General features: G+C 42.8%; 1 protein-coding gene across 3 annotated transcripts in view; it reads left to right on the top strand.

Moving 5' to 3' along the window:
- The window catches only part of Flt1 (fms related receptor tyrosine kinase 1), a 187255-nt gene that overhangs the window by 106729 nt on the left and 58604 nt on the right, over window positions 1–21922 (top strand). For all 3 annotated transcript variants that reach the window (XM_070003052.1, XM_070003054.1, XM_070003055.1), the window contains exon 15: window positions 16958–17089. In XM_070003052.1, the coding sequence (XP_069859153.1) occupies window positions 16958–17089 (132 nt within the window). The remainder of the gene's footprint in view (window positions 1–16957; window positions 17090–21922) is intronic.

The raw sequence follows: 21922 nt of genomic DNA on the forward strand, positions 1-21922 counted from the left end.
GATCCTCAGATCTCAGCCTCCTGTGTAGCTAGTTGTTATAGGCATGAGCCTAGCACTTTACTCATGAATTGATAGTGTTTCCCACCAGATAGCAAACCATGTATTTTAACTTGTCTTATTTGTATATGGTTTCTGTATCCTCAGAACCTAATGGGGTACTTGTAAATTAATCAGTGTTCCATAAGTTAATGACTAAATGGTTTTCAGAAAACTGTATGCTATCTTCAGTAAATTCATTTCAAAGCACATATGCCAGGATAGGTAGTTTCATGGAAAAAAGAATTTGGGAGATATTCTATAAGAATAAAAGGAATGCATGGATACATTAAATAGCTTGTGAAAAGATGCACGTAAAGCCCTTCTCTTAGAGCATATGAAAGACCTATACAAATCCCATATTTTTTTTATTTTGATTTTTTGCCAGTCCTGGGGCCTGAACTCTGGGCCTAGGCTCATTGGCTCTTCAGCTCAAGATTAGCACTCTACCACCTGAGCCACACGGCCACTTCCGGCTTTTTCTGCTTATGTGGTGCTGAGGAATGGAACCCAGGGCCTCATGCACGTGAGGCAAGCACTCTACCACCGCGCCACCTTCCTAGCCCCTATAAATCCCATAATAAAAAACTGTTACTCTAGGTTGAATGCTGTGTTCCCCAAACTTAACTTAGCCACAGAACATATTTCATGAAATGTTCACATGAGATGTTGAATGGTTCTATGAAAGAAGTAAACTTGACTTCAGTTCAGCTTTCATAGCTTGGACGGGAATTAACAAATCAAAGTTAAACCAATACTGAAAGCCCATGACTATTACAGGACTCAAGGAAAGACAGAGCAAGAAAACAAGCCCCAGATACAAATGGAAAAGGAATAGGAAATGCTAGGAGACCAGAGCTTGAGTCTCAGCACTGTTCTAATGGGCCAGTTAAGCTTTATGGTCATTCACTTGTGCCATTCTCTGAGCCTTATTGCTAAAACTGGGATAATACTAATCATACAGGGATGTGGTAAGGAGGTGAACATAACTATGCTGGCCCATCATCACTGCTTAGTCAATACCAGCTTCATTCCTTCAGAAACTAGCCTGTAAGTTGTCACAATCCACTGATAGGCCCAGAGCCTTAACAGATCACTTCAAATGTCAGACAGTTCTAGAACAAAATAAGAAGGCTATCTACCCCTAAAGAATTTTCAAAAGGGATCTTAGATAACCTTCTTATAGAAATATTTCCTAATTATTCAAATACACTACCCTTGGCAGTTTTTAAGCTTAACTATTCTAAGTCATTCATTTTCCCCTCTTTATGTACTCTTTAAAACTACTACATCCTTTTGGAAAGAAATTCTCTCTTTTCTTCATTTCTTCCTCCTCCTTTTCTTCTTTCCCTTCTTGTTGTGCCAGTACTGGGCAGGACTTGAACTCAGCGCCTGAGCATTGTCCTTGGCTTTTTTTCACTCAAGGCTGGTGGCTCTGCCATTTGAGCAACAGCTCTACTTCTGGCTTTCCCTGTGCCCTCCCTCTCCCCCACCCCCCGATCCCCCCCTCCCCCCGTTTCCACCCCTCCCTGCTGGTTAATTGGAGATAAGAGTCTCATGGATATTTTATGTTTACATTGGCTTTGAACCTCAATCCTCAGCTCTCAGCCTCCTGAGTAGCAAAGATTACAGGTGTGAGCCACCAGTGCCCAGCTGGAAAGGAATTCCTTAATTTCTTGGAGATAAACTTTTACACACCTGTAGTTTATTTAAGATTTCCCGGGTAGCATTCCCACAGCTCAAGTAGCAGGTGATACAGTATGTTCCATGTCTGTGACTCTTAGGTTCATAAATATGTATCTTTAGAAGTGACAACTCTTGGGCTGGAAATGTGGATCAGTGGTAGAGTGGTCTGCCCAGCAGGCACAAGGTCCTAAATTCAAACCAGATGAGTCCCCCTCACCTCAATTTTTAAGAAAAATCAACTCTTGTAACAATTCCTTTCACAAACCCTGAGTAATGAATGATTAAAGGTAACCATCATCATCATCCTTGACTCACCAGTGTTCCAAGGCAAGGAGAAAACACCCAGCTCAGAGCCTGAAGAGCCTGAAAACTCAGTCATATTGTACTAAGTCATGGAGCCAGCCTGACTTTCAAACCCTGAGAAGATGTGGCTCCTTCTGAGAACGGAAATGCCTCTTTTATTGGAAGCCTGGCAGCTGGAAAAGGACGCGCACACCAAGAGAAGTTTAGGGGGCCATGGATCCTTCATAGGATCGGGTCCTCCGTTATTGTTATTTTCTAAATGATAACGCCTCTCCACTCCAAAGAAAATAAGAGGGAGGAAACATGGCCCACAGGCAAGCTCACGCTCTGGTGGTCATAAAATGCCTGCTGAAACAACTTGGTGGGGTGGGGAAAGTTGGAGCTTTTGTTTCCCTCCTTATTTCCTCTCAGGAAAACCCTGGCGCTTGGGTACAGCCATGTTTCCCGAAGAAATGCAATCACAAGAAAGTGTTACAAAGAGCTGAGCAGTCAATTCTTGGGCCAAAGGCCATCAGACAGGAACCAAAAGGAACTTTTAAGTGTGCAGCCCTGGAAGGCGTGTACACAGGGGCTGGAGATGATCTCAACCAAGTGCAATGGAAACAAGAAGAGAAGGCGCCTGCAAACCACATCGTAGATTCCTGCAATGATGACAGCTCCTCCTGGCATCCCTGCCTGACTCAACTTGACAACTACCAGCATATTTCCCAGCTCTCCCAGCCACCCCTCACTCTGTTTCCCTCAACATTCTGGGGTACAGGCTACTCCAAGTCCTCTCTCTTTCCTCTCTTTCCTCCAAGCTCTTCTCGTCCCACATTCATTCATGACACCAGGGATCTTTCTCTCCTATTCCAGAACTGGATTCTTCCTCTTGTTCCCCATCAGGGTCTGTGTGCACTTTGTGCCATAGAGCGACCACTTGCTTGTTCTCTGGTTTTATGTGTGCTTGTTTTGTAAACCTCTGGAGATAGATACGGTATCTTCTTTCCTAAGAATAATCCTACGAATTGTATTGTGCATTCTTCAGGCATCAAGGCACTGTGTTACGTGGTCTAGAAATGTTGCATTTGATGTCCATAAGTATCACATAAGGCAGGTACTACTGTGAGGTGTATTTCACAGATGGGTTTTGTTTTTACTTGAGAAACAATGAGTAGATGCCCAGGACTGCTCTAAGCACTTTACTGGTATCAACTTGCTTTCTCCTTCTAACAATTGGACAAGGTTTGTTAAATGATTATTTCTATCTCATAGACTAACAGATGAGGAAACTGAGGCACAGAGAACTAACTAGCTTCAGGTCATAGAGTTAGTGGAAAGCGGATCAAGGTTTGAACCTGAAGAGCTTGACTCTGCCGTGTGCACCCTGAAAGCTAAGCATGCGACCAAACGCTAGCTTGCCTTCTTCACACGAAAAAGAGAAGCTGCAGTGTAAAACCAGCTTGTGGGCATCAACAAACTCATATTTAAAACAACGGACATCTCCACAGTCCTCACCCTCAACCGTGAAGTTTCTTTAACACTGGAGCTTAACTTCAAGCATATTTTTAAACATTTTAAAGCAGATTAAAATAAAGCATTAAAAAAAAAAAGCTGGACCTGCCATGTCCAGAATTCATGTCACATCAGCCCAACACTCATTTATTTATTTATTTAACAAATATTTATGAGGTGCTACTTTATGTCTGGCGCTGGGCTAGGCTCTGCAGATACAGCACTGACCTTGAAAATTAAACTCTGGATAAAGAAAAATGGAAAGTGATGAACTCAATGTATCTGTTTCAATGAAGTATGAAATATAATTTCTTTAAGCAGCAACCATGTGTGTCCTGACTTATTCACTGTCACCATGCCAACTGGCCTAAAAGTGGGAGAAGTTGAATTAAATGGAACAAGTAGAAAATACTAGGACTTAACCATAAGATGAAAACATCTTTACTTCTGAGATGGGGAAAGGTTGGTCAATGGGAGCTAAGATGCATCTAAGAATGAGAAGTTCTGGTGTGGCCATTCCACACGAAGGTGGCTAGGTAACAGTAATTAAAACTGTACTGTACAAAAAGCTAGAAAAAAAGTACTCATCATGAAGAAGTGATAACTGTTTGAAGTGACAGATCTGTTTAACCTGACTTTAACTATTACATGATGCATACATCCATCAAAATACCACATGGTACCTCATTAATACATGCAATTTGATGTTTCTGTATCAGTTAAAATAACTTTAATTTTTAAAATATTTAATATGTTAGATAACAAAAAGATATTCTTTGTGCTTAAATTTGCTACTCTTTTTTTTTTGCTTTGTGACAGTACTGGGGCTTGAACTCAGGGCCTTACACCCTAGCTTGGCTTTTTCAATCTAGGTTGGTGCTCTATTACTTGAGCCATAGGTCCACTTTCAACTTTGTTCATTTTGTTTTGTTTTGGTGGTTAGTTGGAGATAAGAATCTCACAGACTTTTCTGCCTGGGCTGGCTTCAAACCACAATCCTCAGATCTCAACCTCTTCATAGCTAGGATTATAGGTGTGAACCACCAGCACCTGGCTAATTTTGCTAACTCAATGCCATACACATCCTAGGTTTTGATCACTGATCAGTGATTCCCTGACTGTGTAGTATGGAGAGGAGATGAGTAGGAAATAAGAGAAAACTTGGGGAAAGCAATAAAGGTAATAGAGCCTCCCTATCAGAACGGAGTAAAGAAGCGACAAGGTGCCATGAAGAAGGCCTGAAGGGGCAAAGTGTTCACAGATAAAAGTGACAGAAGACATAGTAACTTTGAAGAGACAGGAACTGAAAGAAGACAAGCTATAGTGAGTGTCATATGTTGGACTATGATCAGGGCAAAAAAAAAAAATGTAGTGTGAGAAGACTAGTTTCCAGAGAGCAATGTACAAGAGCTCTAAGCTGGAAATGGTTCTAGCAGCTGCTCTAAGTGTGGTCTGGCTCCAGGAGCAGGCAGGCAGCAAGCCTTCTTTGAGAAATATTCATTTCTATTGGGTTAAAAATAGAAAGAAAGGGGGGGGGGAATTCTCCAGACTTGGAGCAATAGCATGAAATCACTTTGGAGAACCTGGCTTACCATGTTCTTTCTACTTCTTCTCTAGGCCACCTGTCCCAGGGGCTGGCAAATGAAACAAAAGCTTTCTTTCTACCTCATGCACCTGTTTCACAAGTTTCTTGCTGAGGCCTGAACGTGTTTGAAGCTGTGATAGGGCTAAGCAGGCACCATGAGGAGCTTTTGGTGACCCACTTCATCGTGGCAGTGTAAGGAGCTAGAATATATTAGCAAAGCTGATCCAGCAACAGAGCTGATCTAACTTAGGTTTGTGCTGAGACCAGCACAGAACCCCTCCCAGCTCAGAGTGCAGAGGACAAACCATAACAAACTCTACTGGCCTTAAAAATACTTGAGACTCGAAGGCAGTATTGACTTGAGATGGTTTCAGTGAAGCCTGCATAAAGCTACAATGGATGGCTTCAATAAGATTTCTACAACAGTGAAACATTTTTAGAGGACTTGAAGGTTAAAATGGGAGTACTGAAACAAAGTTCAGAATGAGTAAGCCCTGGATTCAGGAGACTGAAGCTGGACAGGACAGATTAATGTGCTTCCTTAAGTGTGATATCCAGGGTCACTAGGTGTATTTAGTAGGATTTATCTACTCTCCTGAAAGGACCATCTTTCAGGTCAGTGTATCCAAGCCCCAAATACCTGTATCAGCAGGCATCATACTCAGATAAAAATGACCCACCTGCTTCATCCCTGTATTTTACAAAAAGCCAGAAAAAAGTATTCATCATGAAGAAATGATAAATCATAACTGCGGAGCAGGGAAGAATCATCTTTGAACTGCTAAGCCAATGGAATAAATCTAAGGAGAAGTAAAAAGGAGAGATGGAGGATGCTATTGCCCAGGGCTGAGAAGTTGACCTATCTTCATCCTCTGGCCATTGAATGCAGGAGTTTTGCTGGATTTTTAGTAAAGAAGTTCAGCCATGTCTATTATCTTTGGTCAGCCATTAGCAGGAATTGCCTTTCTGTTCTTGTGAGATCTCCCCTATGGAGTACAGTGAAGGCAGAAGGATTCTTATGTGTGACTCCCAAGTACACACAGGTCAGTAGACAAGAAGGAAGCTGCTAGAAGATCACTTCCACCAAAGCAGTTTCCCTGACTAAGTAGCTGTCCTCACTGGTCCTTTCCCTTCACTGTGGGTTGCTAAGGTCAAGAAGAACCAAGCTCTGTTAGTGGAGACACAGGGAGCTCTTCTTCCTACTGGTACCTCAATGCCATAATAAATATAGGACAGGGGCTGGGAAGGTGGCTCAGTGGTAGAGCGCTTGCCTCGCATGCATGAGGCCCTGGGTTCGATTCCTCAGCACCACATAAGCAGAAAAGCCAGAAGTGGTGCTGTGGCTCAAGTGGTAGAGTGCTAGCCTTGAGCTGAAGAGCTGAGGGACAGCACCCAGGCCCAGAGTTCAGGCCCCACGACCAGACCCCCCCCCAAAAAATATATAGGACATATTTATAGTAAATATGAGACAGACGCTAAATACACCAAATCAATACTCAGTCTTTTTCCCTTTAAAAGAGGAGGAGTGTCGGCCATGGATCAAGTAGTATATCACCCACCCCAGCAATACTGCCAAAAGAACAAAATCTTGATAGAGCAGAGGGGAACACAGCATAGGAAATAGTCTGTTGACACAGCTGAAGTTCAGAGCTCTAACTCTGACTTCAGCCAAGAGAAGACCCTGACTTAACCACAAGCCCAGCTTAGATGAAATGTAACTGCCTAGACCTCCTACAATTGCTTTATAGAGCTCTGCAATTGCTTATGAATGTTTGGCTAGTCCAATGGGTGTGAGAAGTAGTTTAGAGTTCTATGGTTTATATCCAGAAAAGGAAAGTCACCCATGAATAAAGCCCTGTATTGGAAATCTGTTGATTCTATTATTGAGAATCAATCTTAGTATATCTTCTTATAAGTACCACGCACTAACCGATTGCGCCACTGGAGCTCCTCTAGTATATCTTCTTATTGACATATTTCACCTTGTATAGGTCTTGCTCACACAGACATATGTACATACATACATACATACATACATACATACATACATACATACATACATGCATGCAAACATACCATCTCAGAGCCGAATGCTTAGTCCCAAGTAAATTTCTTGGGGACATTTCACCATCAAACATCTTCATCTCTGTTCAGTCCACAACAAAGCTGATAGTCACAGCAAGACCCAACAAATAGGTCTCACCTAGCTGTTGAAGTGTGTGTGTCTTGAGGGCAGGAGTAAAGTTCCCAAGTAAAAATTTAGAATGTAATTTGAAGTAGGGAACAGGGCTGAGGATGTAACTCAGGGTTGAGCAATTTCAGAACACAATGGCCTTGCATTCTGGCATTTGACCCACTGGGGGAACTGCAAAGAAAAGAAAAAGTGAGGAGAGGAGAGGAGAAACGAGAGACAGAAGGTAGAGAAGAGAGAGAAGAGGAGGCAAGGAGAGGGGAAGAGAGAAAGGGAAAAAGGAAGTGGGAAGAGGAGGAAAGAAAGGAGGAGAGAAGAGAAAGGGGAGCGGAAAATGAGGGAAGAGGAGAGGAAAGTGATGTGAGGTGAGGGGAAAGGAGGTGACTGGAGGACAGGGAAGGGGAAGAGAGGGAAAAAGATTTGCTAACATGGACATCATCTGAGTCTTTCCCTTGTCTTTGTTTAATTGTGGTAATAAGCATAACAGCAATTTTATCACTTTATATAAGTCAGGGGGCTGAATCCATTCACTATGCTACATAACCATTACTATTATCTAGTTCCTTTTTTATAACCCCAAATGGAAATCCCATATCCATCGAAGCTTTTGTGTGTGTGTGTGTGTGTGTGTGTGTGTGTGTGTGTGTGTGTGTGTGTGTGTGTGTGTGTGTGTGTGTGTGTGTGTGTGTGGTTCCATAGAGTGAACCCAGAGCTTCTCTTATACCAAGCACATGTGACACTATACTCCCTCTACAAATAAATAAATAGAACAAAACCTTCTTGAATATGAATTAGCCTCAAGTCTTTCTGAGACCTCTTACACAAAACTCTACTCAGAGCCTGGCCAAGATCAGCAAGCAGCTGGTTAGGTCGGAAGAGCAGTCATTGCCTGAGAGACTGCTGGTGGAGGAAAGGAAATGAGGAACAAAATAACCAAAGAGAAGATAAAGAGACAAAGGATCCTAGGGGCGAGGGGGGAAGCGTACTATCCCAGCAGTCATCTCAGGAGTCTCTAGGGAACTGAACTCTGTGCAAAGACACTAGCTCCAAAACCTAAGAGCCTCTCCTGGGGCCCTTAGAGCCAGAGGGATTTAATGCCCAGTCAACACAGGCCTCCCCATCCTGAACTGGATGAAGATGGGGAGTGCACATGCACTGTTAGATCTCCTCCACTTTTTAGCAAAGCAACTGATAAGGTTATTCTGCTTCACATGTCTCGAATTACATGCCAGTCCCCACTCTTCCTGCCCACTTCCACAAACTTGAAACAGTTTAGTCAGGACCGAACATGACACACATAATAGGACTAGGCCACTAGAGGTATCTTCCATACCCAGTGACAGCAAATAGGCAAATGAACATTTCGATAACCTGTTCAGTGAACTTAGCTCATTGTTCCCATAGCTCTAAACCACCACTGAAAAAAAAGCCAAATCCACGCAGCCTCCTCCATCCACAAACGATGAACTTCACTTAGTTATAATTAAACTGGCCATAGCTGAAAAAGAAAATGGAATGCAGGAAATATTGTCTAGGTCACATCCCCACCCCACACTTGTATACATGTCTCCCCAGGGACAGTCTTCTAATAGCATGCAATTTGGCTTGCCCTTTTATTTCAGTAATCTAAAATTAGAAATTGTCACAATGTATAAGTCTACTTTTCTTGCTTTAGAAACATCTCCTCACTCTACATAGTCAATACTAAGTTATACAAGTGTTTGACTCTAATGAAGCCTTTATATTCTCATTTAGTGGTTCTTTGCTGATGGTAAAGAGGCACACAATTCCACTTTTATTCATTTTTATTCAACAAGTAGTACACAAATACATTCTCACTATAAAATATTCACAAAGTACAGAAATAAAGTGAACTATAACATTTTCCTTTATCAAGGCAGACATCAGTAGTTTAAACCTGTACTAGTCTGAGATCAGAAAGATCACATTCAAAACCAGTCTGGGTAGAAAAGTTCGACAAAAAAAGCGACCAGCTGGGGCTGGAGAGGTGGCTCAGTGGTAGAGAGTTTGCCTTGCATGCATGAGACCCTGGGTTCTATTCCTCACCACAACATAAGCAGAAAAAGCCAGAAGTGGAACTGTGGCTCAAGTGCTAGAGCACTTGCCTTGAGCTGAATTGCTGAGGGACAGTGCCCAGGCCCAGATTTCAGGCCCCAAGACCAACAACAACAAAAAAGCAACCAGCAAAAAAGCAGGGCTAGAAATGTGTAGTTGAGCACTAGAAGAGCACAGCTCAAGGCTCTGAGTTCAAACCCTGTTACCACCTTAAAACAAAATGTCCTTTTAGACTGAAAGTGTAGCTCAGTCATAGAGAATTCACCAGTATTTGGGGGGAGGAATATCTTCAGGAAAATTAACACATGTTAACTGTGTTATATGTATCTTAGCAGTGATTTTTTTCCACTTTTCACTGGTGTATATGCATACATTAAAATGTGGGCTTTTCTAAACAGGCACTGGTGGCTCACCCCTATAATCCTAACTTCTCAGGAGGCTGAGATTTGAGGATCACAGTTCAAAGCCAGCCTGGGCAGAAAAGTCCCCATGAGATTCTTATCTCCAATTAGTTACTTGAAAACCAGAAGTGGTGCTGTGGCTCAAATGGTAGAGCACTAGCCTTGAGCACAAAGAGGCTCAGGGACAATGCCCAGTTCCTGAGTTCAAGCCCCACAACTGAAAAAAAAAAAAAGTGGTTTGTTAAATGGATTCAATCATTCACTCATTCAACAGATACTCACTGAGAGCCACCTATGTCACAGGCATAAACTAGGTGCTCTTTACAAGATGGGACCTTAAATTTATATTCTAATAAAAAAAACAGGCATAAATTTAAGAAGCAAAACTATAAACATGTAGTATATAATCAGATAATAACTGCTATGATTAAAAAAGAGAGATAATAGACAGATGCTGATGGCTCATGCCTATAATCCTAGATACTCAGGAAGCTGAGAGCTGAGGATCACAGTTCAAAGCCAGCCTGGGCAGGAAAGTTATCTCCAATTAACTACAACAACAACAAAAACAAAACAAAAACCAGCCAAAAAAATGGTGCTGTGACCCCAAATAGTAGAATAACCTTGAGCACAAAAGCTCAGGGACACAGTGCTCAGGCCCTGAGTTTAAGCCCTATAACTGGCATGTTAAAAAAAAAAAAAAAAAAGTAAGCCGGGCATCGGTGGCTCACACCTGTAATCCTAGCTACTCAGGAGGCTGAGATCTGAGGATCGTGCTTCAAAGCCAGCCTGGGGAAGGAAAGTCCGTGAGACTCTTATCTCCAACAAACCACTAGAAAACCGGAAGTGGTGCTGTGGCTCAAGTGGTAGAGCACTCGCCTTGAACTAAAGAACTGAGGGATCACGCCCAAGCCCAGAGTTCAAGCCCCACGACTGACCAAAAAAAAAAAGTAAACCAAAATAGTATCCTTGTCAAAAGGTATGCTCCCTGCTGGAACAGAGTCTGCATTCTAAGGATTGGGTTGTAGAAAGTGAGTTTTGGCATTATGGAACCCAGGGAAATACAAGTGAGTTAGGTATGGTTAGATTTAAGGGATGGGACCCAGAGGGGTCTCTCAGTGTTACAGCACTTGGCTAGCATGTGTGAGGCCATAAGTTCTATCCTAAGCACCACAAAAACAGGAGGAAAAGAGGATTGAGGGATGAGTAAAAAAATAATACTAAAAGGAACTTCAAGTCTTGGCTTCTTTGGTTCACAGCATTAACCTTAAATTGGGATTTGGCAATAGAACAGTGGCTGAGGGTCAAATCTGCCTGCAAAGGAAATGACAGTAGGTAGCAAGGCAACTGCACTACAAACACTCATGGACTCTCTCTCCCTACCCAGCCATGCTTCGCTTTTCTACGATTGCCACTTATCCTCTGTCTTAAGCTTTTCCAAGTTCCAAAACTTTCACTTAAACTACCTCAATGGATCCTCACAGAAATACCATGAAATAGGCAGAGTACATATTCTCCTTTTACAGATGACAAATAGCTCCCAAAGAGATTCAATGACTTAGCCCACATGACGGGGAGAGTGATCCTGTTAACTACAATTAAAATGTTGGAATCACTTTGGACTTCTTTCTTTCTGCTCCTGGATCTAACAAAGAACCAATGCCTGTAGGTTGATTCTACCCAGTATGTTTCCATTTCTTTCTCCCCACTTCCTTTCCCCGGACCAGGGTTGAGGCCTCTTGATTTCTTGTCTGAATTACCTCTGCTGAGCCAGACTTCCCGATACAGCTCTTTCCTCATTCCAGGCCATCCTGCAGCCCCCCGCTAGACTAAACTTCCCTAAACACCACTTCCATTGTGTCATTTCCATGCTCAAAAATCTTCCAGACTCTTCTTCCCTCAAGTAAGAATGGAAATTGTTCCTCAACCAAGATTTGAATGTTTTTCTTAATTTAAATGCACTTTTTCCAGTCAATACTCAAAAGAGGTGCTTTGAAAACAGAAATGACTGACAAGCAATGAAGGGTGTCCAGATAATACAAATTGAAAATTATGTTCATCTTTCAAATCAACGAAGATTTTTTTTTATCTTTTAAGTAATAGTGTTCAATATAGGCAGGAGAGTGATAAAATAGTATTTTATCCACTGCTGGTGAAGTGCTAACTGGTAAAATCTTTTTGGAAAGGCAAGTTGATTATGTGACTCACAAGTGTTTGACCCACAACTCTTCAGTCTAAGAAAAAAATTAGAGAAGTCTTTTTGTCTAACTGTTAACTGTACCCTTATTTATAGTTATGAAGCAGTAGCTACAACTAATATCCATCAGTTGAGGAATTGATAAAATATTATGCATACATATGATGGATGACTATATTAAACATATATAAAACCGTGGAGATACGTATGCTATATATTAAAGAAAGGAGAGGGACAGCATTTAAAGTTGGAGGTTTAGAAAAAAATCTTACTGTGGATCACTAATGCTGTTCTTTCCAGACCTAAACACCTTCTGTGCAAAATTCCTTCCTCTTCTTTTTTTTTTTTTTTTTTTGGGGGGGGGTCCGGTCATGGGGCCTGAACTCTGGGCCTGGGCACTGTCCCTCAGCTCTTCAGCTCAAGTCTAGCCCTCTACCACTTGAGCCACAGCACCACTTCCGGCTTTTTTTCTTTTTGCTTATGTGGTGCTGGGGAATCGAACCCAGGGCCTCAGGCATGCAAGGCAAGCACTCTACCACTGAGCCACCTTCCCAGCCCCTCCTTCCTATTCTTTATTTTAACACATGAGTAACTTATTTATTATACTAAAAAATGTTCCAGATCACCGGTAGCTCACACATGTAATTCTAGTACTCAGGAGGCTAAGATATGAACATCGTAGTTCCAAGCCAGCCTTGCAGGAAAGTCTGTGAGAATTTTCTCTAATTAACCAACAAAAAGCTAGAAATAAAGTCATGGCTCAAGTAGCAGAGTGCTGGCCTTGAGCAAAAAAAAAAAAAAAAAATGAAGGGGACAAAGTCCAGTCCCTCAATTCATGCCCCAGCACTGGCACAAAAAAAAAGGGAGAAAAAAAAAAGAAAATGAAAATGTTTCATCAAATTGTCCAACCTACCTCTCTCTTCATACCTCTCATCTTTCCTTTGAAATAAATGGCCAGCTACAATGGCACTAGAGAAGATGAAGCCAGCTTTGGCTGCATAGCAAGTTCAAGGCCAGCCTGAGCTACACAATATATGGTCTCAAAAAACACCAAAAAAGAAAACCCTGACTGTCCTTGATCCTATTCCAGGTCACCTTGGCCTCTAGATTCCAGTCTTCTCACCCCAGGAACTCTGCTCTGGGCACTATCCTTCTGTCTCCTGCATTGGCAAGTTCATCCCCTCCCAGGCTATTTCTATCCACACATACACAAGCTATAAAATTTCACATCTTGAAAAATAATTCCTTCCATGGTATTTGCCAGTCACCTTACCATCTGCGCTCGGTCAGTTCTCTCTTTTCCATGGCTTTGCTCTGACTTTTCTTTCACACTTCCCTGAACTGGCTTATCGTGGACAGTTAACTCCCTCCCCAGAGTCTCTCAGCAGCACTGATCAGAGCTGACTGCCCTCTCCTGTGCCAGAGTTTGGGATCCTAAAAGCCACACTGTCTGTGTTCCTCCCTGCTCCTCTCCCTGGCTCCTCCTGTTCTAAAGTTCTCAAGCTTGGCCTTCAGCCTTCTCCTCTTCTATCTTCACTTGTGCATGACACACTTTTCCCTACGTTATCCTCACTTGTCTTTCTGTGCGCTGACTCCATCCACATCTCCTTGGGTTCCCTTTTTCCCTTTACATGTGCAATACCCATCTGGAGTTGAAAGTGTGCAGACCACAGCAAACCCCTTGATGTGTCTCCTCCAAACTGCTCTCCCACAATCATTTCCATCATCATTTTCTCATGCTTAAACCATTCACCTGCACATCCACCTGTTGTGACTTCTCACATATCACACACCAGTTTATACACGAGCCAAAAGCACTCTCCAGAGCCCTTTATCTCTTGTTGCACTGATTCACGCCACCATTGCTCTCCTTGGAAGACTTAAGAAGCCACCATCTGCTCTTCCCATTTCCGCCTGGTGGCCATACTATCTGAGAAGCCTCCAATAAGCTTTTGTTTATGTCTTGTAGTGCTAGGGATGGAACCTGTGGCCTTATGTATGCTGGGAAGCGCTCTGCCACTGAGCTCCACCCCAAGATCTGTCTCTACTGGCCTTATTTTTAACCACACTTAGAACAGAATTCTAAGTCTTTACCATGGACTATGGAGTCATGAAGAATCTGGACCCTGCCTTTTTTTTTTCTTTTGGATTTGAAATCAAGGTTTCAAACTTGCTACGCAAGTGCTCTACCACTTGAGCTATGCCCTCAGCCTTTTTTGCTCTCATTACTTTTCGGATAGGGACTCACATTTTGCTCAGTTTGGCCTGGATGATGATCCTTCTATATATGAATCCCAGTTAGCTGGGATGATAGATGTGTGCCTCCACACTCAGCTGTTTATTGGTTGTGATGGAGTCTCATGAACTTTTCGCACAAGCTGGTCTCAAGCCCAATACTCCTGATTTTAGCCGCCAAAATAGCTGGTATTACAGGTGCAAGCCACTGCATCTGGCTCTTGCTATTTCTTAAACAAGCATTCCTGCCAAAGGGGCTATCTGTTTGCCATTCTCTGAGCCTAGAATGCTGTTTTACAGCTCTTTAGCCAGCCTATTCTTTTCCATCCCACAGGGCAGGTCACTTCCTCTGAAGGCATCACAAGTACCTGATCTAAACATAGCTCTCTTCTCCTCCTACACCCAAGATCCTCTTAACCTGGTTTGTTTTCCTTCATAGACTTTACTGTTGCCTGAAATTACATTTTCTGTACTAAGTACTCCCAAACTTAGAACTTATACCCTTTGTAGACAAGGATTTTGTCTGATTATTATATCACCAGCATCTGGAGTATTACTACCCAGTACATAGTAGGAGCTCAAAAGTAGTTGACACATGAACAAACTGTATTTTTGAAAGTCTACTTGAAAAAGACTAAAAGGGTTCTGTTTGTGGTAGAATGCTTACCTAGTATATATGAAGCCAGGGATTTGATCTCTAGCACTTGAGGGAAAAATACAATACAGCTGGGAGATAAGAGTATAGATGTTTAGGGGCTGGGAAGTTGGATCAGTGTTAGAGTGCTTGCCTCGCATGCATGAGGCCCTGGGTTCGATTCCTCAGCACCACATAAGCAGAAAAAAGCCAGAAGTGGTGCTGTGGCTCAAGTAGTAGAGCGCTAGCCTTGAGCTGAAGAGCTGAGGGACAGTGCCCAGGCCCAGAGTTCAGGCCTCACATTTTCTAGAATTGAGTGCATCTTTTTTGGTCATGTGTGCAGGTCCTGAGGCTTGAGCTCAGGGCCTAGAAGTTATTTCTTTTGCTCGAGGTCTTTCCTGCCTGGGCTGGCTTCAAACCATGATCCTCAGATTTTAGCCTACTGGGTAGCTAGGATTAGAGGTGTGAGCCACTCATGCCCAGCAGTTGAATTTTTTTGTAGTCAGAAGTATAAACTATTTAAATGACAAAGTATAACCCGTAGTTTAGTCAAGAGCAACTTATCACTTTTCCAGAATAACCCCTCAATGCATAGACCTACCAACATCAAGCCTTCCTTTCTTACTTAACCTCTGAGAATTCTTCAAACCTTGGCTTAAGGCCCTGTCCTCCTAACAGCCTTCCCTGAGGATTTATTCCCATTCTTGTTACTTTTTCCTTTCTCAGAGTTTGTATCTGGTTAGTAGATAGTCCTATGTTTATTCATTTTCACTCATACAATAAATTTCTGTATGATGTTTTATGTGTGAGATAGAGACAGAGACAGAAGGAACATATATGTATGTGTATGTATGTATGCATGTTTTGCAGAAATTAATTTTCCTAGCCATCCCTCCAGATGTCACATCTTAGCCTGCTACACAGAAGTTTCTAATTCAGACTGACAGCAGAGTAACTATGCAATAAATGCATGCTTATAGTATTTGGTCTAGGAGCCTTTCAAAGGTCTGAAGTTCAAAATATTCTCTCCATCATCCTAGGCTCTTACAACTTAATACTTGCATTTACCAGCCATGCGCTTTGCCATTCATTTTCTGAATCTTAAGATTCAGAAAACTACTTGTGGGTACAGATGGGATGGAGAAAGAGGGGAGAGAACAGTGAAAGGGGTGAAATGGATCAAGATACATTGTACTCCCAATCTGACTTGTGGAATTGAAACCTCTTTGTGCAGCTACAATAAATATTTTTTTACAAGACTGAGAAAAAATGAAAGTTAGAAAGGATAAGTCATTTGCCTAAAGTGACCAAGCTGTAATGATATAGCATGGATTCATACCAAGCCCAAACTCCTTATCACTGTCCTATGTATTACGATTCCACCAAGTACATGACAAAATCAACATGATTTCTCTTGACCCCGCACCACAAATGTGCTTTAGGATAGAGCCCTTGGGTGAGTTACTTGACTGTGGGGAAACTCATTCTCCTTGTGTGTAAAGAAGAGAAAATGTTGCCTTCTAGGGCAGTTGGAAATGTCGAGATGTATTGGAATGGAGGCTGTGCTGCAGGGTGCTGAGCACAAGGGGTAAGCACAGAGTAAGTGTGATTATTACTAGATCCGCTAGCTCCTCCATATTGGTGACTTCAATGAGGGCTGTGGCAGCTTCCCGTCACGTCTCCCCAATGGTACATAGTTCTGTATGGTAATGAAGGTGCTGGTAGAAAGCTAGACAGAGCCAGGCTTTGATGGCTCATGCCTGTACTCCTACTCAGGAGTCTGAAATCTGAGAATCGAGGTTCAAAGCCAGCTGGGGTGAAAGTCTGTGAGACACTTCCTTAGCTCCGATTAATCACCCAAAACCCAGAAGTGGTGGGGTGCCAGCTTTGAGCAAAAAACGTCAGCCCCTAGGTCCTGAGTTCAAGCCCTAAAACTGGCACCAAGAAAAAAAAAAGCCAGACAGAGAGGAGACAAGTGAGCAGCACTGCACCAGGTCACTGGGTCAAGCGAGCTCGGATTCCTGTCTGATGCATAGGATAGCCACACACTTGGCTTACAGAAGGAGCTGTTTGCATTTGTCATCCAGTCTGGCTAATCCAAACATCTCTCCCTCCTCAGGAATTATTTTAGGACCAGGAAACAGCACGCTGTTTATTGAGAGAGTCACAGAAGAGGATGAAGGTGTGTATCAGTGCAGAGCGACCAACCAGAAGGGGGCCGCAGAAAGCTCAGCCTACCTCACCGTGCAAGGTAAGCAGCTGGGAGGGAAACAACAAGATGCCCGGCATACACCTGTTTCCCTGTTTGTTTAACTTCCCACCTCCGGGTCCCCTGCAGCCAGCTGGCCACGTCTGTTCCTTTCTCTGACCTCCCACTCCCCTCGGCTCTGGGAAGATGCTGTCCCGTTTTGTCTGGCACTGGACAAGGCAAGGACATGGGCTAGCATCCTCACAAGCCTGGACTCCGAAGGAGCTCAGTGGGGAAGTACTTCCTGGAAGAACGATTCCCTGCTGGGCGGCTGACACATAGCAGTCTACACCTGTAGGAAATAAGTCAAAGAAGAATGAAAAAAAAAAAAAGAGGGAAGGGGGAGGCCCTGGAACAAGGGGAGGAGCCACACACTTGAAATTGTTAAATTTGTTTGACTTTCTGAGTTCCATAAGTTATCAGGGTCTGAGTGCTGTCCCTTAGCTTTTTCATTCAAGACTCGTGATCTACCACTGGAACCAGAACTCCACTTCTGGCTATTTGCTGGTTCACTGGAGACAAGAGTCTCATGGACTTTCCTGCTCTGGCTGGCTTCAAACTGTGATCCTCAGATCTTAACCTTCTGAGGAGCTTGGATTACAGGTGTGAGCCATCTGTGCCTGGCTGTTTTGTTTTTGTTTTTAAATAGGAATAGGTGCAAACTATTACCAGAGTAAAACAACACATAATAAACCAGATTATTCCAGGGTTTCCTCTCTCTAGACCTCAGCTTGTTGAACAGCAAAATACCAAAAGGCCAAAAGCTACCCTGGCTGAGTCCATGTGGCTTCCATTTGGAAAATAGTTAAGACCTCGCTTTCAATTTTCCTATACAGGGGCTCAGATGTGGCTTAGTGATAGAGTGCTTGCCTAGCATGCATGAAGCCCTGGGTTCAATTCTTCAGTACTACATAAACAGAAAAAAAATGGAAGTGGCTCTATGACTCAAGTGGTAGAGTGCTATCCTTGAGCAAAAGAAGCTGAGGGACAGTGCCCAGGCCCTGAGTTCAAGCCCCAACACAATATAACAAAACAAAACAATTTTCCAATACAAGGAACCATCCAAAATATAAAATTTACAACATCATAAAATATAAAATTGGTGCCGGCTAGAGATAAATATCAATAGCACGTTGAGGTCCGACATTGTAATTTGTTCAATAGCTTATTTTCAAACACTCACCAGTCTATCTCAGAACATTCAAGAACTTCTGGGGGAAAAACTGGGACAAAGGCAATGTGCTCTTACTTTGGATTCTTTTGCCTTGGAAACTTACCTTGCTTACAGATTGTGAGTCAAATCCTCTAAGATCCTTCCAGATCCCTTAAAACTGAACACCATCTCCCTTTTTTTCACAAGGATATGACTTCAGTCTTCTGAAACACTGAAACCACTCTTCCACAAATGTCTACTTCCAGAAAAAATGAGAGTGTGGCATTGCCCAAATATCCTTAGCTGTGTTCCTATCTGTCTCCCCAAGTGATCCTTCCAGGTATTCTTCCAACTCTCCTATTCATACATAGAGAAACCAGCTTATTAAGTTTGCATCTCCCTTGAACACCTCCTCCTCTGTCTTTTAACAAGGGCTTGAAATATGGCCTTCAGGAGTGGCTGAGCCAAGCAGGAACTTTGCCTCATCCTAAGAGTGAAATGAGCTTTCCCCTAAGTCCTCACAACCCCATCTGAAATGTGGGCTACTCATGATGAATGTCCAGAGAGACATGAAATGAGGAGCAGAAATCAAATGGTTGCAATGGCAGACCCAAGGTGAATAGCGGCTGTTCTTTTTGGACCCCTCAACTCCTGGTATGGCTGTCTTGTCTTGCCAGGGGTTTGGTCCCACCTGCTCCACAGAGCCTGGAAGTAGCAATGTCAAGGTATCTGATGGCTTCAGAGAAGCCTGATGTGAAGCTGAGCCATTTCTGTGTCTGTAGGTCTTCTCTTCTCCTTCCAGGTTGATGTGGGTTTCTTAGTTGCTATTCACTTAAACCTATGCTTTTTGACATCTACGAACCTTGGATTTGTCACATGACTGCTCTCCAGAGCCTCCCAGCAACTATGGCCATTGGTGAATCTGACTCATTCCAGAATGCTTCGTGTGGCCTTTGTGTGTGATGTGCATCCCACAGCCCCGACCATTCCCAATTCCAGCCGAATCTTCTTTGTCTTCTGAGGCTGGCTTCAGGGCTTTCTACCTGTGATATCCCATCCTCCAGCTGGCCCAACACTCAGGCTCTTCTGCTCTCTCACACAAGAGTTCTAGAATTATCTTGTTTTATTTTGATATCATGCTTCTCTTCCCTATGGAGCTATAAATGTTTTGAGGCCAGAAACTATATGACATACTTTAATATCCCTTTCCTATCATCAGTACTCAGCAGGAAACATATCCATTTAATATCTTTATTTCCAGCCACTGTTCTAGACACTGAACAGTACATACAGGTCCACAGGTTTGAAACCAGCAGATTCAACCATTCATTGTGGAATGAAAATCTGTAGGACAAAACAACTGTGTGTATATTGAATAGGTGCAGACTTTTTCTTGTCCAGTTGCCCTAAGTCATGCATTATAAGTGCTATGAAAATCATAGTACATACTGTAGTGTATACAAGTGTATTAATTATTATATGTCATTACAAGAAGTAATTTAAACCAGTATCCCTGTAGGATACTAAGAATCAACAATACTTAACCTATGAACCCTGCAAGAATTCAAAGAAGTCACTGGTGTTATCCTCCATCTATCGCTGAGTAAGATGGAGACACAGAGAGGTTAGGTAAGCTACTCACAGTCATCTAGACACATGGTAAGACATGAGTCCATGTTGGTAAAATCCTCTGGATTTTCCCACCCTTCCTCCATTCTCCCTTTTCAGAAGCTGCTCACAGGTCTTAGAATAAAGCTGGACCTTTACCCCTTTTGGTCAGTTATCCCGTTTTGGTCTTCTCTTAATTCCTGCATCTTAATTCCTTATCCTGACTCCTCCCTCCTTCCACATGCTCTCGGGAAAAGTCACATGACATAAAGAATGCTGTGCCACTGGTCATTTGTGTGTCTGCTGGCCTCTATCTTGGAGGCTTCAGAAAAGAAGTGATTCCACCTGCACTGTTCATGTGGCTGCCACTGCAGCAGATCCAAACCCCATCATCTCTTCAATATAACCACTGATCCTCCTCACCCACCACCCTACATTCACAGTGGTGTTCCATCCCATTGTAGCATCGTGCAGTGGCTCTCCACTGCTCCTATCCTCCTCTGCACACACACGATCTCCTGCAGGCTCCTTCTCCAGCTCCCTGCTCACCCATCGCATGGCTGGAGAGTCAGGACATATACAGACCCCTCACGGCCTCTCCACAACGGTCTCTGCCCTCCCACTGCATATCCCACTCTCCCTCTGGCATCTCCCATCTCTCTATCACAGTCTCCCTTTGTGCTCCTCATCCCCCAGTGGCTCTCTATTCTATTTTATTCTATCCTGGGAATGCTTAATACATTTTTCTGTAGGATTAGTACATTTAGAAACTACCATTTCATGTCAGAAAAAAGTAAAAGGATCTAGATCAATACACTGGTTTAGAACAATGGTGAGAAGCCATACTAACTGGCTGTTAACTTATGTACTTGTGCTGGATTCCACAAGCTATGGAAGTGTAAACTCAGTGCCTTTGAAACCATAGCTGAAAGACTGAGGTGAATGTGAACCACATCAACACCCACTGTAGGCACCTCCCACAGGGGAGTAGGTTGGGATAAAACAGACTATACAATGCTGCTAATAAGGGTAACAGCATTCCCTGGAGACTCATGCACACTATGCATGTGCACATACACACACATATACATACACACACACAGAACATGAAGTGTAACCTGACCTGTGGAACAGCCCTCTTGAGGCTGTGTACTGGCCAGGTAGATGAGGCAGGAAGAGAGAAGGCAGTGAGCCATGAGCTACTTTGAACCTTTTCCATGGATATCCCCTTGGACAATAATAAGCTTGAATGACTGGCATGTCATCCTGGAATTTTCTCCAGAATTAGTACTTGTGATTCATGGCCTCTCTTTTTCTACTCCCTTGTCTTCTTCTGTATTTCTTCCTCTGCTCTCACAGTAATGACTGTACCCAACTTGTTTGCTTAAAAATTATAGTTAGACTATATTTGTGTAAAGTTTGTTATTTCATATTCCATACATTACAGGTGCCATCATTGATCCCCTGTTTTGCTGACTTTAAAGCTACTTCATCAAAAATCCTGCTTCCTTAAGACATAGAGAGTTAATGAGCATCTCAAGCTTTTTCTTTTCCTTTTTAATGACACCTGCACTATCAGAGTATTCTACTGTTCTCTCTTTCGTTTGACATATAATCATGTGCAACCTTTTTTTTTTCTTTGAGGTGGGAGTATATTTTATTTCCTAAATGTCATACTACAAAGATCAACTTCTTTTTTATTTTTTAGTCAGTTGTGGGGCTTGAACTCTGAGCCTGGGCACTGTCCCTGAGCTCTTCAGCTCAAGGTAAGCACTCTACCACTTGAGCCACAGCACCACTTCCGGCTTTCTGAGTGGTTTATTGGAGATAAAAGTCTCATGGACTTTCCTGCCTGGGCTGGCTTTGAACTGTGATCCTCAGATCTCTGTCTCCCGAGTAGCTAGGATTACAGGCGTGAACCACCAGTGCCCGGCTAAAGATCAAATTCTTAAGTGTGTTTGTGCAGGTCAAAAATAAAAGATATATTAAGGGAGGGGGAAATACTGGTCTAGGTGCAAGGCATACTTGAAGCAAGTTTTATGTTTGGTTTTATTTTATTTTATATATTTATTTTA

This window comes from Dipodomys merriami, unplaced genomic scaffold, assembly GCF_024711535.1.
Source record: "Dipodomys merriami isolate MVZ:Mamm:240054 unplaced genomic scaffold, mDipMer1.0.p SCAF_6, whole genome shotgun sequence".
NCBI classification, from domain to species: Eukaryota; Metazoa; Chordata; class Mammalia; order Rodentia; family Heteromyidae; genus Dipodomys; species Dipodomys merriami.